Below are 17,514 nucleotides of genomic sequence, written 5' to 3'. Positions count from 1 at the left end.
GATGTTTGTTTTTTTTATGAAAAATGATCTTCAAAATATATAAAATAACTAGTAACTAGCAGGCAGATAAACATAGAGAGAAAAATACACTATTTCCCTTTGAAATGTATTAGCATAAAATGGAAATGCTGACGTAAAGAACAAGTTCCTGCTGAAGAACATTTCTTACACATACTTTCCACTACTGATAGCACATGATTTTCAACCAGCACAGAGAGATACTGCTGACCCTCCATGTATAAAAGCCTCTGTAAAATAACTGAAGTGAAGTATGAACATATACAGAATTACAAGTTACAGAAGCACTGTGGAGAATCCACTACAGACAGGATATACAAAGTGGCACTGCAATCTCAGTTATCCAATCAATATTTATTGCTGAAAATGAAATAACTCGATATGTTCATTAGTTACAATCCCTGCAGGGAAATGACTGACACCCTGCATCAACAGTTAAGTCAGTCAGTTTCTGTGCACAGAGCAGATGCCAAAAAAAAAAAAAAAAAAAAAAAAAACCCATCAGGAAGCAGTTTATTAATCACATACAGCTCTACTGCTTACTGAATGCATAACAGCAGCCAATGCTTGCAGGCTGCAGGCTGCCATAAGCAGGGGCTCTGAAGCTGAGCATGATTAAAACAACCTGTTTCCCCCTCAGTTCCTCAAAGTTAGAAAAGTGATTCTGTCTCAATGCTTATAGTTTCTTTTGGTCTGATTCTGGGCTTTTTAATATTTAAAACAGACAAACAAACAAAAAAAAAAAAACAATTGATGATGGAGCAGAGCGGGTACTGAGAGGGGGGGGATCACAGCTGTCATGTAAATACAGGACACAAAGACAACCCACACTATATCTGCACAAGAGTGTTGTCATAAACAGCAAGTGAGTGTTTTTAATTCTCAGATAGTTCAATAATGTAAACACCCAGTTAACAGATATGTTATGTGCATAGGCTTCTCGATTATAGACACTGCTGATGGTGCAGGAACACAGCGGCACATTTGTCTCTCACAGTCGTTCCAACAGCCCTTCGGTCCTCTGCTCTGATGGTGGATGCAGGCTCAGGAGCTACGAGTCTAGACCACGCGTGACAACGTCCTCAGAATAACTGTAAGGCAATCTGTTATTTCTGGCTGTCACTGTCTTTGTTACTGCACAATTCTTAACTTATTGAAGAAACAGTAGTTAACACGATGTACAGACACGTCTTCAACAAGCTGCTTACAAAAAATACAATCATTAGCTGGATTAAAAAAAAACAAAAAAAAAAAAAACAAAAGAGCAGCCAGAACATTTGGCTGCTTCAAAAGGTGTTCACACTTTTTCTGGTTCAGGTGTTCAAAGCTACATATTTTAAAAAACAGTAAAACATTAAATGAAAAGAGGATTTCATTCCGATGAAATGCAGGATTGAGTTTCATTAGTGTGTAATGAAACAAGTATGGTCGAGTGTAATGTCACAGTCCCTGGATAAAGGTTCCCTTTTGACACATTGACAACCCTGCTGATAACAGTAGTGTACAGGAGGAATCTTTTAGGAAGACTAAGAAGAAAATTGCATAATCATTAGAAAACACTGCAGAAAGGAGTGAACATAAAAACTCATATATAGCTAAAGTTTCATGATAGCCACAGTGTCACTGCTTATTTTTTTGGGAGGGTGTTAACTTATTCTAATGGCCGGTGTTGCATGATAACATGACCTCTCACAACTAACTTATGATGACTAGTTTGGAAATCTTTGTTATACATAAGGCTGACATTTTTCTAGCTAACAGCTTTTATATGCACATTTCATATAGCTGTTGTACTGGTCTTGTTTCATTAGGAATAAAATGACAAAGAATTTAAATGAAGTGTAAAAAACATTGGATGCTTGATATAAATACCATATTTCATAGTATTAGTGTCAAAAAGTAGTCGTATTACTATCTCCCACTTGCAGCGGTCATGCAGTGAACAGATCGTCTCCCTTTGTGAATGTTTTTTTTAACATGAATCAGAACTACAGAAGAGTCTCTATCACAAGAGTAGCTCCTGTCATTGCACTGTAAAGAAAGGTACTGACATTGTGCAAATCATACAAATACCACTCTTCTCTTCATCTTTGGTCCTGTTGGTCCTCTGTAGGAAACCTACGGATCACAGCAGGGATGGTTCATTCTTTACCCTCAGTATCAGTGAGGTAAAGAGTGATGGCCCACATCAGTCCCTTCAGTTATTAACAAGGCCACAAAAGCACTTAACGATTTCAAAATGTTGCATAAAATCAAATAAAAAGAAACATGCAAAACAATATCCTCTGAAATGCCATGAATCCAAGACAGGATACCTTCGTCCACACATGCACACACTTGCTTTGGGTGGAATGTCTGCTTCTTATAGGAAGCACTTAAGCAGGACACGGCAATAAAAGCGGATATTTTTCCATCTGCACAGCTTTCCCATTCACAATACAGGAGCCCCACTACGCGGGTCGGGCATTAGGGGGAGTAGGATAGCTAGGGAAGTTTGCCAGTGCAAGTTTGAGGTGGAGGTGGTCATGGTAGTAGTTGTGGAGGGGTGGGGGGGGACTGGGACTGGGGTGAGAGGGGTGGGGGGTCACGCATGTGGCTCCCCAGTGGAGGTAGAGCCATTAGCTTTGCTCTTATTCCTACTCTTGCGGTTGAGCATACGGCTAAGCGTGGCTGTTCGGCTGGCCCGCTCCACTGCGGCGGGAGACTCCAGGTAGACCAGGTCATTGTGTGACTGGCTCATCCCCGGGTCCTTGCGTTGGTGACGCCGCCGGAAGAAGAGCTTGGCACTCTTCTGAAGGAAGCTGCCTGTAGCGAAGAAGCAGATGACAGGAAATAAGTCTTTGTGTTATCTTGAGAATATGTCAAGATGACACAACTCATACTCAGGCATGTACGATATTTCTTTGAGGTTGAACAAGTAGCAGCAATTTGAAGCAGCAGTGGCACAGAAATTTGTGTTAGTTGGAAATTGTTGTTTATGTTGGTGAAAAAAATCTAAAAATATACAATTTATTTCCCCCACTACTGTTTTTTCCTCTAGCAAAGACCTCTGTCAAGCTTTGGATAGTGACAATCAGACTTGTAAAAAAAATTGTGTTTAATAACCAATTAACACACACTGAACTGTACCAGCAGACAGCAGCCGTATAGTCCAACCTGACTGCGACGTCATTCCTTCCTTTCAGCATGTAAGGAATTTTTAGGACTTAATATCTGCTCACTATCTGTGGATTAGTTCAGGTCGATACAGCTTAACATAGACTGACACAATGAAAACTAATTAATGACAAATGAAGAAAGATATCAGCGTCCTCCACCTCCACACATAGTTCCTACAGCGAAAGGCTGGACAATACAGAAGATAACCTTTATAGATATTGCAACATGAGATGTCAAATTTCCATTATGTGAGTGATGATCTCACTCTGCAGCATCAAGTTGGCATGTTTGATATTCATACTTATCATGTAAATATTGAGGAACATATTAAAATGGACATTGTCATTAGTAGGAATATTATGAGTGAATATTTCAAAATATTCACAGTACCTTGTTTATATTGTGCAGCCCCACAACATTTCTACAAGTTCTAAAATATAGCAACTCTATGATCTGCTGATATCTAACTGATTTTACATGAACTGAAAATGAATTTCACATTGTAGAGAAAAAAACTATGTTATCTACTCTACTGATAGCTGACAGACACTACACGTACTAGTAGGAGTAGGATACTACATGTAACTCATGAGGTAACTTACTCATCAGGACATAATGTGTGCTTAACACTGCTTTCCTCTAAGATGGCAGTGATGACAGTTCAAAAAGGAAAGGTTGAAACAGTAGGAGGGAAAGAGAGAAAAGAACATAAAAACAGACTGCATCACTGAGGAACAACAGATGGCCATGAAATCAGCCAAACGGAGGAAACTGGAGGAAACTTTAAGGCAATATGTTTTTTTTAGTATTTAAAGTGAGATTTACAGAATAATAGTACCCTGTGACCTCTCACCTCTGCTCTTTTTGCAGCTCGCCTCAGACACACACATGGACAGCGAGGTATGGTCTAATTCCTCTCCTGTGTGACTCTCCCAGTCCTCTGGGGGCCGACCTATTCCGCTCGGGCCTTCCTGAGGCTCCGACATATCTGGGGGGCTACTGGTCCCTGACGCAATCGCTGTGGTCACATCCTGAGTAGAGCTGCCCTCTGACATCGAGGCATCCATCGCTGCAGCGTAGCCCGCCATCAGAGCTAGCTCATCATCCTGAGACAAGGGTGTCTGGGAAATTAAGCACATTATCATTTTGAAAATCGATTTCCAGTAAAGGGGTATTTCTTTTGGTTTAACATTTGCATTTGTTCATGTAAGTTCTTCGTCTGACATTATAAATGACCAACTATTTGCATGGGAAGCTCTGAGGGCCTGTGTTCACCTCTCATTTTATGTACATTACACATGATTTAGGCAGGACGATGGCAGTGCGATTAAGCAACCGGTTTTTCCACTGAAAGGTCCAGTTTTGATATTCATTGGCACATGAATGTTTTTCCAAAATAAGGAGTCTCTCCCTGCTCCAGACAAAGCACACTTTGTTTCACTCTTTCCTTTTCATGATCAACCACAGGTTAGGGAGCACAATGAAAAAATGTGTTTGTGGAAACAGATTTTCAGAGCAGCAGATACTAGAGCCTGGCCCCTCCTCAGCTTCTATATATTTCCCACTCATTCAAAACTCTGTGTATTAAGGAATAAAAGTGAAACTGATCCACTACAGTGAGACAGTGAAAGTGAAACAGTATTATGAACCAGTGAAGTGTTCCTCCGGTTCGTGAGCTCATCCTTACTTTAGCGATGCCAGAGATGATGATGGTACTCTTCTTCACTGGGGACTTGAGCTTCTGCTTGGCAGACTGGTGGAGTTGTCTGATGGCGGCCTCGGCCACCGGGTCGGTGCCATTGAGCATCAGCAGCTCGGTGTCAGAGGAGGACAAGGCTTTGCTGACTGTTGCCCCCAGCATAGACGCCTGCTCTGAAACACGACGCTCCGACAGCTTCGGCTTGTTGGCCACGGCTTTCTGGGTAGAATCTGAGGGAACACAAATTTATTTTAATCAACGTTTAATTGGGGATGATGGAAGTTCAAACCATAAATTGTTATGATATACAAAGCGTTCGGTCCGAACTCGAACTGATGTGCATTGTAATAAAAATGGCTTCTATTCAATCTGACCAAGCAGGAACTTGCAGAGCTTTTTTAGTGATTGTTGCAGAATTTACAAATCCAGGGAAATGTGAGAACACTCAGCATCTCTTCACACTGGCTGTTGCAACTGTTGTTACTGCAGCGAAATAGAATGAACAGAAACCTCAACAAGCCTCTCTAAGTGTTTGTATATCAAATGGGACAAACATCTTCTCTGAATAAGGCTCTACTATTCTTGTCAGTGCTGTGTAGTCTCTCAGTTTGTGGTGCTGTACCTATATTGAGAAGAGGGAGCGGTCGACCCGGCTTGCTCTTCACCGCAGTGATGGTGGTGACCACCGTGCCGCAGGGCATGACTGTACGGTCCATCTCCACTTTCTTAGTGGAGGCTGGGGTGGGAGGATGCCAGGACCTCACCTCACTGGGCTCCAGGTAGGTAAACTGAGGAAAAGGATTCCCTACATTTAATATTCTAAACGTGTGTTAAAGAAAACCTCAGTGATGTGTGATAATATTCCATGATAACTGGTATGATAGTCTTACGTCAGTAGTAAGTGATCCGGTCACTGTGTCTTTGGTCGTGAGTGCAAATGTTTGCTGTCCTTTGGGTTGCTTCTTTACAAGATCAAAAGGCACTGACACCTGACCTAGTAAGCAATCTGAAAAAGAGAAAACACACCTAATTTAGTCTGGTAGCAGCAAAATAAAACACAAATATCAAAAGGTAGGCAGCAGTTTTCTGGGTTTTCCTTACTCTCTTGAGGTTCTCCATCATGCATCAACTGGATATTGAGCTCTTTCGATCGTCCATTCAATTCACTGGTGAGACAGAAAAATAAAAGACTATTCAGGAAAAGCAAGAAAATACAGATGTTGGTTGACTATGTAGATTTTAAAAACATCATCAGACAAAAAAATCATCTCAATGACAGTGGTGGTTTTCAGTGTATCATGGTGAAACTTACAAAATAAACGGCTGGTCCCAGGCAGGATTAGTTGTGTTCTTCAAAACGGAGGTGTTAAACTTCTGTGGAGGGTCATCTAACTGCAGTACACACAGAGGATTCATGCTGCCTACAAATGGAGCAGAGAACATCTCAGTCAGCATCACAGAAAAAATAGTGAGTGATCCAAGAGCTAATTTCAAATGCATTCGGCAGTCTTTTGACAACTGAAGAAATAAAATGTGCTGCCGCAAGATTAAATTTTGCTTTGGTGGCTTCCACTTGATTTAAAGGGCAAAAGGAAGGTCAACCTACATTGTTTTTTTCACATGAATTATGCATAGGTTACAGGAGACTCACAAAGTGCTGGTTGAGTGCTCTTCCTCGGCACACAAAGTCAGATGATGTCTATTTAATGGAGCACTTAAAAAGGGACTTTATCAGCCACAAGCAAAGCTCCAATACAGTGAAAGTGACGTGTCTTAATGAATACAACATCAGCAAGAACCTTCAAGCATCCACTGCAGCTGCCCTGGATCTGGCTTCTAGCCCACAGTGAAGTGAGGCTAACAGTGTAACTGCTCTTCACTCAAAGGAAAGGAACAACACAAGAGAAGTGCTAAATGCTGCGTCATGTCTCTGCTGTTGGGCAGAATACATGAGGGGATGTCTGAAGTCCAGAAAACTGCTGAGTCACGATTAGAAAATGACTCATCACAGGAACTAACAAAACAAAGTTGTTGTGGCTGCTGTGACCTAACATGATGATAAGGTCTAAGAGACTTCAACACTGGACAATGACTCTAACAGCCTTCCATCGTCTCGAAACATTTCGTTTCATGACGCAACATGGTACAAATATCTGACAACAACGTCTGTTTTTACTCTGATCATAAGGGAACTCACATTTGTGCAGGACCACCACCGCACTGGGTGGGGTGATCCTGATGTGGGTGTGTTAAATATACAGTCAACAATGTTCAGCTTTGATCAGTAGATTACTACTTTTGACTACCAGCTCAAAAAACAGTATCCTCCACATTATCTGGAGATCCTCTGGACAGGACGCGCAGACTGCTTTGGCAAAATAAACAGCTGGAAAGGCAGAAACACTCCCTACCCCCTCAAAATATGATAAACTCAATGTTGTGTAACTATAACGGAAAGCATGTTGAAATTTTTTTCTTTTTAACGAAAAGTACAATTGGGTCAATCAATTAACAATGGAGCTACTATTGGAATAATCTGCAGTATTATGGTGCGATTGCAAATTTGATAAAAGAATGTGATGTGTGTTCCGGTCACTCAAGTCACTAAACCCTCTCCAGATATTTTTAACAGTATTTATGCACTTGAATCGATAAAGGAAGTGAAGTTGGAATCTATTCTATAACAAATTTCACATTTCTTATTTGATATGCATGAGGAAATGGAAGTGGTTAAATATATCCCATGAGAGGGTTATGTGGCTATAGCTGGTACATGGACAACACAAGCAGCTCATTACTTTTTAATCAGCCCCACCATTGTTGTTAACGCCAGTTAATAATGCTGAACAACACCACCATAAAATTAGAGGCCCTTGTCTTTTTGCTTTAGACATCCAGACATTGAATTCTGTGCCATGTATTTTGACTTAATAAAGGCAGTAATCTTCTGATAGAAGATAAGCCTGGAAAAACAATCAAACAAATCTTTTCCACAGTTGTACAATGGTTGCATTTCTTTGAGGTGATTACAATAAACCAGAATTGTGGCTCTGTGACGTAGATGAGATGTAATCTTACATGTTAACTGAACACTGTGCCCACAAGAGACGGAGACGGCTGACAGATTAAAGATACGGCTACAGACATTTCACCAGAACTTGGGTATTTCTAATGACTAAGCAGAAAAGCGTCTAACCTGCAGCATCTTCCTCCTCGTTGAATGTCACCCGGATGTTTTTCACAAGCAGCTTCCAGTCGTGTGCACGGGGAGGTTTAGGGGGTGAGACCACTTTGTTGTAGGCTTCCTGTTGGAGAAACCATCGTAAGTAAAGATCACATACTCTATTCCCAGCTAGTATAAAAGTGGCACAGTAACACAACACATACATCAGAGGGATGATCCAAGGGCTCTGAGAACTTGATCTGAATCCTACACCTTTATCATTATTGGCTTCAAAAGTGCCAGTAGTGATCATTTAAGAAATAACATCAGATGTGTGAGGACGCCTGGATGAACTCTCTAAGTGTCTGCAATAGGTCCGGGCATAGGGCTCATACAGTAGTTCAGCCAGTGCAGTAGGTTCAAGGCAGATTTCTCCTTATCATGTCCTGAATGCAAAAGACTGGCAGCATCACTCACTGCTTGTGGTCTTCCCACCCGATTCAAAGATTTTGGCATGAGGTCTTCTATGAACTAAGCTAGATCTTGGGTGCTGCTGTTGGGTTGAATTTGATATCCTCACTACCTTAATGTGTCAGATGAATACTGTCTTTCTGTGCAAAAAAATGTATTTTATGAAATTGGATCACAGTTAAGAAACCTTGTCTAGCCAGCAGCACAGAGGTTTACTTGAACATTCATCAATTTTTTTGTACTTAAAAAGAAAATTCTTTTAGGTACGTATGAAATGTATAAGTGATCCAGACCTGTTGTATGCGTGTCATGAACAGACACTTGTTTGACTTGCAATTATAACATCCTAATCTGAATTAATTTGGAGTTTAAAAATGATACCAAAATGAACAAAAATGAAATATATAGCTAAAACAAACTCAATGCAAAATTAATATTCTGTTTACCATAGTATCATCATCATGGCTACCAATTAACTGAAAGGATTTTTAGATTTTATGATTTTCATTGGCATATTTTGGCAATAGCAACTTCTACATTTCAGTAGTTGCTAGGAAACTTCCCTCACTCTGACAGCGTGTGACTATGACTGTCACATGACTGCCTCTCATATTAGTCATGGAGCGCTTTGCTTTAAAAGCATGTTTTTTAGCATCTAACTTCATGTCAAAGCATTCCCTCTTTATTTCTGTCACAGTGCAGAGCTGCTCTGATGGATTCATATTTAATAATTGTTTTGGGTCTTCTCCTACTGACACTCCTAATTTTGTTATGTTCTTGTCTGCTTATTTCTGAAAGCAGGACTTGAAGCTGTGCGGTGAGCAGAACATGGAGCCTTCTATGGACATTTGAGGGGCGTTGATTATGCTAATGATCACATCTAACAGACACACACCTCCTCATGAACAGGTGACATTCATCAGGCTAAAACGAGCGATTTACGACAAGTTCAGGCATCTGATTCGTATGAGCAAACCTCACAGAGAAAAGTATTAGTTTTAGGATAAAAAATATGAAAATTTTCTTGCATGAGGCCCAATGTTACTTTAAAATCTGGGATTTCTTTTTAATATATAGTGGACCAGACTTTGCTGATTGATTTGTTTAAACTGAAACTGGTATGACTGTTTTGTTTCGTGTCTGTACAAATGTCTGTGTACACTGTATGAGTGTTTTTTTGTACTTTCCTTGAAATGATAATACATCGTGGCCTCCTGATCTTATTTGTTGAGCGGCCATGTCCCCTTTTTCTTTATATTATTTGTACATTGTTAAAAAACTTTTCAGTTGGGAGGATCATTAATCTCAGAAGCTTCCTACAGTACATTATACTTACTGTAAATTTATTGTGGATTAAACTATTGCTAGTTGATATCAGCATCCTTCATTTCAACCTGCTGTGTATTCATTATATTCTGTTTAAGAAAGACGATATAACAATCGGTTGCATGAGTGAGGAAGACTATGGAAAACAACGCTGTTGACAGAAAGTGTGCTTGTCCGTGATTTGGAGTTTCATTCATTCATTCATTGGATGTTTGTTATGACCATGGAGAAATCTGCATTAGATCTGCATTTAACCTTGAAAGACCCCCAAAACCTTCATGTTCTGAAACAGACTGAGCATATCAATGTGTCTGATTGCTTAAGCCATCAGTGACTTATAAGATAAGATAAGTGACAGCATTATAGGCTGGTTTAGACCAGATTGGCTTGTCAACATAATTGGAGGCTTGGTTGGACCTGGGTGGTTGAAATGATCTCATACTGAGGCTTCGGGAGTCAGTAGAACCTCAGTTTGTGCTGGAACAAACTAAAGGATTCATTACTCAAGAAAATAATAAGTAGTTTTATGAAAGCAGCAATCAGTTGTATCCTGAGACTTCAGTTATAGCTCAGTGAGAGCAATGATCATGCCTAACAGTCCCGTAATTTAACTGTTGTTCAGAGCTTTTAACTACATATGAACACATGATACATGATCCAATTAGAAACATGTGGCCAAACATCATGTGACGGCTGTGCAAAGAGCAGACCAATAACAACCTTTTTGTATATGCATGTCAGTATAATAAACTGAATCTCCTCTTTATACATTAGTGCAGGTTTTTAGTTAGGCATGTGGTCACCATGATTGATGCTGTATTTATGAATCTTTGTGGAGACGACAGTTTAGCAGGTTTAACATATTTGCAATAACCTTTGAGAAGACTCAATTTTGATCAAATAAATCAAACTGATGCCCGTCTTTACTGATTGCCTTGTGAGACTTGAATATAAGGGTATAGATTAAAGTTTGTTTCTTCAACTTGCAGCACACTGCAAACAACGATCAGCCGTGACAGACTTGTACACACTTGTCTGCGTGGCGTTCTTGTGTGACAGCTTTTCAGATTCGATGCATCAGGCATGACTCCTCCACTCACCTTGACCTCTGAGGCCTGAGCAGGCCTGCAGCTCAGCAATATAGAGGGACGCGTAGCACATATCAGCTGCCTCAACTGCTCCTTTACTGCTGCTACACTGAAAGTGTTGGCATTGTCCTGATAGAGAGAGATGATGATATCGCAAAAATCACACACATATTTAAAACATGTTGACTAAATTAAAAAAGAAAGAAAAGAAAAAGAAAAGTCCTCTTTTACTTGACTGAACTGATCCAAAATGCAGCATTTTACTTTTCACATCTTGGTAATAAATTTTTAAGTCTCCCCCCATCTGTTAGTTATTTGTTAAGTTATTTGGAAGACAAGTCGAAATGAACCCATTTGTAATTTGATTTTTCAGCTTTTCAATCTTTTCTTCAGCCCTCATTTAATGATTTAACAAACATAACAATGAACAGAAATTAGTTTTATAAAGACAGATAATCACCACCCCACATTCACTTTATTATAACATTAAGTCAACAGACCAGTTCTTTTTACTTTGGTAAAGTAAAACAACTCTCCCTGTCACAGTATGTTAGCCTTTTTTTCAGTGCATTAGTACTCATCTGCAGCCCTTCCATTACCTGGGTGAAACAGGGTGTCACCTGCAGCTCTCCTGCCTCCAACTGAGACACTCCCCAGTTCACCTTGACCTCATCTTCAGCTTCTTGCATCCGGAGATCAAGCTGAGGAACACGGAGGAGAAAAAGTTAATGATTCGTGTTCATCCGTTTCACTGATATAAAACTAAATATTTTTTGACTGAAAATGAAGAGTTTGTTAGGATTGTTGTGGCTGGTGAATGCTTTGTAACTCATACAGCTGTTTTAAGAATTGTTTTTCTGTGGGCTTTTGGTACCACAGTTGAAAATAAATCATAGTTTGATTGTGTGGGTGCTTGGCTGTTTGATGACTCAAATATGAGTCTCGACTACACAAGTTTTCATGACATCAGACTTAATTCACCTCACCAAACAGATATTTTAAATTTTGTTGACTAATATCAATGGTAGTGAGCAATGTTATAGTCACTAAAACTGAGAACACCATTCCAAACTGTGTAAGAGAATCTAATGCAGTGGGATTCATTTGTATAATCTAATGTAAGACAACGTGTAAAGAATTGTTTTTGACAACAGATGACTGCGTCAGCCAATTTCACTTTTGGAATTGGTTTTCTTAAGCAGATACTATCTTGGATACCATCAACAACAGGTTCCTTGGTTTATGAAACTGTATTCTTTAGTATACAGTTACATTCCCAAAATGATTTGAAATGAATCATAATCCCTAATAATTACTAATCTCAGTTTTCGATCTCAAAAAGAATGGAAAATGACAACAGTGGCATTGTCTACACCATATCCTCTATAACAAACTTGTGCCAATGAAGAGGAAAAGTCAAGGCAACGCTTCTATATTCAGCCTGACAAATAGGAAAATGGTTTCTTAGAGAAGGTCAGCAAGGTGTGCATCAACACGTAGCTCAGCTGAGAGAGGAAGTGAAAGAAAAGGAGAGAACAGAGATTAACAGAAAACAGACCGGACCATCCTGTCCCAGCATGCCTGAATTCCAGTGTAAGACTGAAGGGCCGCCTCTGTGATGCCGAACAAAGGCCGCGTCAGATAGCAATGAGAATGCTTAGATGGATCCAAAAGAACAATATCACAGTCTGCATTGATTAGACTAGGATCAGTTCATAAAAACAGCTTCAACTGGAAGGTTACTGTTATAAAATAATCCATCCACATGAATAGAAGAACAGAAATTGTTTGCCAAGAAGGAGATTATTGCCTTGGTTGAATATAAAATAGTTTAATGTTTCACATCATGTGACTGACCACGACAAGAGAGAAGTGCCTGCTGTGTTGTCAGACCACAGATATGTAAATGGGGTATTTGCATTACAAAGATGAAGACACATGTCACATGTGTAACATGGGTGTCATCACATGCAACAGACCACAGACCATAACAGACCAGTGGTACACTGTAGTAGTGTGTTTAAAGACAAAGTACACTCAGCAGCCCACCATAGTCTGCTGGGTGTATTATTATGTCCACATACTGTAAACGCCCAGGGCTTCTGTTCCACGTATCCCAGCACTCATAACATGACGAGCCAGGACCATTCTAGCTCGGTTCTCAGTCAAAAGCTAACAAATGTTCCAGTGGATGGATGGAGACATTTGAAAAGGCCTTCTGACTTTTCTAGACTGAGCCGAAACAGTGAGAGTGAAAAAAAGAGACAAGAGGCTTCCTTTATGTTCCTGCAACAACAACTGATCCACAACCAAAACAAAATGCTAATCCTGACTTTAGCTTTCTAGCCTCTCACTCAGGTTGTATATTTATGGCACAATGAGCTCAGGAGCACAGAAGGGTGACAAGCACCTTATTGGTTTAAAAATAGCCTTAATACAATTGGGTTAGCCTGCATAGCCGCTTGTATCTATACAACAGTGATTGAACACTGAACCTAAGAACAGGACGACAGCTTACCGCAGCTTAACGCACACTAGCCATTACATATCTCATCACAGTAGCTATGATGGTACTTCATTGCCACACTGCATCTGATGAGGGAAGAGTTGTGAAAGATGGTGGGTGAGCCATGGGAGCATTTTACTCACGCACTCAGATCTGTGCTTTGAAATAAGAGATATCACAGTAATTTCCAGGTAAGAACAAGCAGTTATTAGTCATTTGTGTCATAACTTCAGAGAGTCATCGATCCCGTATGAGTCCCTGACAAATATGAACAGAGACAAAGTGGGCAACCTTACTGGAAATGAGCCTGACAGTCATTTTAATGAGGTCTTCGGGACATTTGCCAAGCACAGAAAGATACCCCAACCACTTAATCTAATGCTCCTGCAGGCAGTGATCCAATGCTGGGCACTGGCAGCACATCATGTTCAATAAAATCTCCCATTAAACTAAACCACCATGACTTCCGAAGGATGTCACTCTGATTTCAGGCAGGAAAAAGGGATATCGTTCACTTTGATGAAACTCATGACGTTTAATAAATGCCCTGGGACCAACTACAGAAAATTTACCTGCAGCTCCAGTGGAGCTATACACACTGTGTATTTACAAGGATCTGCTGAAGCCATGGCTGTTGATGCTGCACTGAGAGTGAACTGAAGCTTCTCCCCAACCACACTGCAGCAAGCGCTCTGTTGGGAGAACAAATTGAGGCATTAGTGTAATATAAACCTGCTAAGAATACCAGCTAGGGCGTTGACAACATTTGCATGCAACTCACATGTAGTTAAAACATCGTATGAAAGCAACTTCAGTGGAGAGAGAAATGAGATTTCTGTGTGTGTGTGTGTGTGTGTGTGTGTGTGTGAGAGAAAGGAACTGCAATAAAAAATGCTTCACTGACGATTCATTTTATGTTACTGTGTGCGTAGAGTTTTGTGCAGGAAACCCATGGCACAAACATATCAGACTAGTAATATGTGTTAACACTGACTTTTGCTAAAGCTGTTTCAAAAGCTGAATATTTGCCATAGGAGAACTCAACACTCAACTGTGAAAAAGGAAAAACATCTGTACAGGAAAACCATCTGTACTAGTCTTCAAAGACATTTTCAGCAGATTCAATCATCTGTGAGTACAATAAATCACCTTCACTGCAATGGAATGCATCTGTAACCAAGTAAATCACCACATACTGGTAAAAATGTCCTCTAACTTGAAACATACTGTATTTATTCAGAGCATTCATTCTGATTTCTATGTAGGATGGGGGTGTGTGTGTGTGTCTAGTTTGCTATTAGATCACTGTCAAGTGAAACGCAAACATAAACATGGGTGCTGCTGCATTCCGGTCTACCTGCTCCTCCTTAGTGCTGAGCTTGACAGCTATTTAAGCTTCTTACAACACACACACACACACACACACACACACACACACACACACACACACACACACTGCATGTGGGTAAAAATAAGCCTCTGTTCATTAAATTCCTCGAACTAACAACAACAGAGCACCTGGTATTTTGGTCCATATCATGATGATCACAAAGGAAAGGCTGAGCTTGCGTTGAGAGAACAGCAAAGCCGACCAGGCCAGCAACACAGCGAGCAATTTGTCCCTGTCTGACCTCTCTAAAAAAATAAAAGTCCTCCAGTGGCAGTTTGTTTCACACACGGTCTGCAGCAGGTTGGCACATCATCTGTGCGACTGACAAAAGAAGGATCATGCAAGTGTTTCACAGCCCTTTTAAATGAAATCATAGTCAGTCATAATGTCTTTTGAATTTTGTGTTTGTGCATGCGGCTACACCTGAAAGAAATGCTTCTCCGATTCACTTGTCAAGCCTTGCTTTATGGGGGTAATGTTTGGATGTACCAAAGTTGGAAGAGTTGATCAGTTGATGAGTCAGTGCTTGGCTGCTGCAGGCTAAAATACAGCACTGAATTATGGGAAGGATAGCCTTTGTCGATAAACATGAAAATTAGAAATCTATAAGGGTCTCTTGCTATAATCCTAGTGAATGATGAAGCTGACCGGGAATACCAAATTGTATTTTTTTTCAGTAGCTGGAGGAGGCGGGAACAACACACAGCATTGAGATAACAGAGATAACACAGCCATGAACATAACGGCAATTTTCAGTGAAGGAAAAGACCTCCAGGTTAATTAATAACAAACAGACTTTGCGGAAAGTGTACCTTGTTCTGGGCAGACTTCTGAAAGTTGGACACTTGGCTGACCATGAGCTCTGATGACTCAAGACCATCCTCTTCAAATGTCAACAGAACAGGACTCTGAGGGGACAGAAGACAGATACATTCAAAAAGCAGTGAACACCTATTGCACAACTCACAGACCAGGACAATGAACTTGTTGCCAATAAATGTGCAATGATCTGGGCTGTAATGTCTCACATTGGCAACATCAGTGCATAGGTGCTGACTTGATCTTTTCAATGAATAGGAGAAAAAGGTGGATCAGAATCAGAATCAGATCCAGCTTAATTGGCCAAGTATGTTTACACATTGAATTTGACTCTGATTTAGTGACTTTCAATGTACTTACACAGAATAACAACACAAGAATCTTCAGAAATATACAAAAGGAGTAACTACATACAGGTGAAACCATTACTGAGAACTTTAAACAGGATACAGGATACAAATAGTGCAAAGATGGGTCAGAGGGTGGCACAAGAAGGTGTAAATGTTACACTGCTGAGCGTGCGTTAAAAACAAGCGAGAGTAGAGTGAGATTATTGGTGTCAATCATCAAAAATGTGTCTATTATCAAAGGGTGAGGTATGACTGGTTTTAATTGATTGGGCCATTAGAAGCTTCACAAGCTGTGTATATGAGAGCATAGATGAAGTCATTTTCTCCAGTTCACGTCCTGTGACGAGCTGCACTTTCTTTACTGAAGTCACCTGTCACAGGGTATAGGGGTGGCTTGGTGGTCATGAGACTTACCCCACGCTTCCTTGATTCGTCATTTAAAGCCCTGCACCACGCTCCTCTCCACTGACTCTTCCAGCTTTTCAGTGACAGCGCCCATCCCAGCAGAGCCGCGGCTTCCTCCTCCTGCGCCGCATTGTCCTCTACTGCTCTCTGATTAATTCCTACTACAGATCCTTGTTGGACATACTGTACGAAATACAGTATTAGAGTAATCAGCGATGCGATGAAAAGCGTGACCATGCATAGCCACTGCGGATCCTCCAAACCAAAATATGAACTGGAACTTTCCAAGTCGGACATGCTTTGCAAATGAAAACGATGACTACAGCTTAACACACCTCCTCCTCTGAGAAATTTCCTGGCATCCTCATAGTATTTACTTGGTCAGGGAACGGCCCATTCAATGACAGCAATGTCCTACAACTGATACCTGTGCCGATCTCAACCCCCAAAACAAATTATGCTTATTGTTATCCATGTTTCAGTGCTCCGTAGCAGCTATTATAAGCCATACAAAAGTCCCAAACTATGCAAACAGGTTATAAAGCGCTAGTACAAATAGCTAAAGGTAGTTTCTAGCTTCAAATAAACCTGCAGAGTGGCACACTCTCCTCCTCTCATTGAATAACGTTGTTAGCTTAGTGAGCTAATCTTCGCTACGGTTCGCTATTCTTCATTAGCTACGGAGCCGCCAAAGTTCCCCAAAAAAGGAATTATATCCAAAGTCCGCGGTTAAGCTCCACCAGACGATATCCAGATATCGAACAAGAGTCCAAGGAAAGCATTTTGAAAGGTAAGAGAGCAGTCCCAGCCGCTGGACGGGGTTTGCGGCGCAGTCTGACTGTAAAAGTTGCCGTTTACAAACGGATATGTGGCACAAACTATAACTCCCAGCATGCACAGCGACAAATGTAGATGTTTGTTTTTTTGTGTAGCCATCGTACGGATTGACGTGTATTTCCCAACTTACTCAATATGTGGCATCTAGAAAATTTTGTTTTAATAATGTATGCAGTTTTGTGCTATATGAGGTATATAAAGTCCAATTAAAAGACGCCACTGATCAAAAAACGTCACTGATAGAGTATTTTGATCTACGTGTCTTGCCGTAGATTCTCCCATT

The 17,514-nt window shown here is 40.5% G+C and overlaps 1 protein-coding gene across 3 annotated transcripts; it reads right to left on the bottom strand.

The window, feature by feature from the left end:
• Positions 1–353: 353 nt before the first annotated feature.
• LOC122995322 (C2 domain-containing protein 2) lies at positions 354–17,418 on the bottom strand. 3 transcript variants are annotated; one of them, XM_044370471.1, is made up of 13 exons: positions 16,404–17,418; positions 15,633–15,728; positions 14,003–14,122; positions 11,524–11,625; positions 10,937–11,053; positions 8,073–8,181; positions 6,189–6,297; positions 5,978–6,042; positions 5,767–5,882; positions 5,499–5,664; positions 4,865–5,106; positions 4,031–4,298; positions 354–2,823 (listed from the first exon to the last, which is right to left on the bottom strand). In XM_044370471.1, the coding sequence occupies exons 1-13, from the start codon at positions 16,689–16,691 to the stop codon at positions 2,603–2,605; spliced, it is 2,019 nt and encodes a 672-aa protein (XP_044226406.1). In that variant the 5' UTR covers positions 16,692–17,418; the 3' UTR covers positions 354–2,602. The 3 variants fall into 3 exon arrangements, with proteins under 3 accessions (XP_044226406.1, XP_044226408.1, XP_044226407.1); XM_044370473.1 differs by lacking the exon at positions 16,404–17,418 and adding an exon at positions 14,949–15,141 and having other exon boundaries at positions 15,633–15,691; XM_044370472.1 differs by lacking the exon at positions 14,003–14,122.
• Positions 17,419–17,514: the final 96 nt, after the last annotated feature.

This window comes from Thunnus albacares, chromosome 13 (genome assembly GCF_914725855.1).
Source record: "Thunnus albacares chromosome 13, fThuAlb1.1, whole genome shotgun sequence".
Taxonomy (NCBI): domain Eukaryota; kingdom Metazoa; phylum Chordata; class Actinopteri; order Scombriformes; family Scombridae; genus Thunnus; species Thunnus albacares.
Note: the sequence above shows the minus strand (reverse complement) of the source record. Positions and strands in the feature narration are given on the sequence as shown.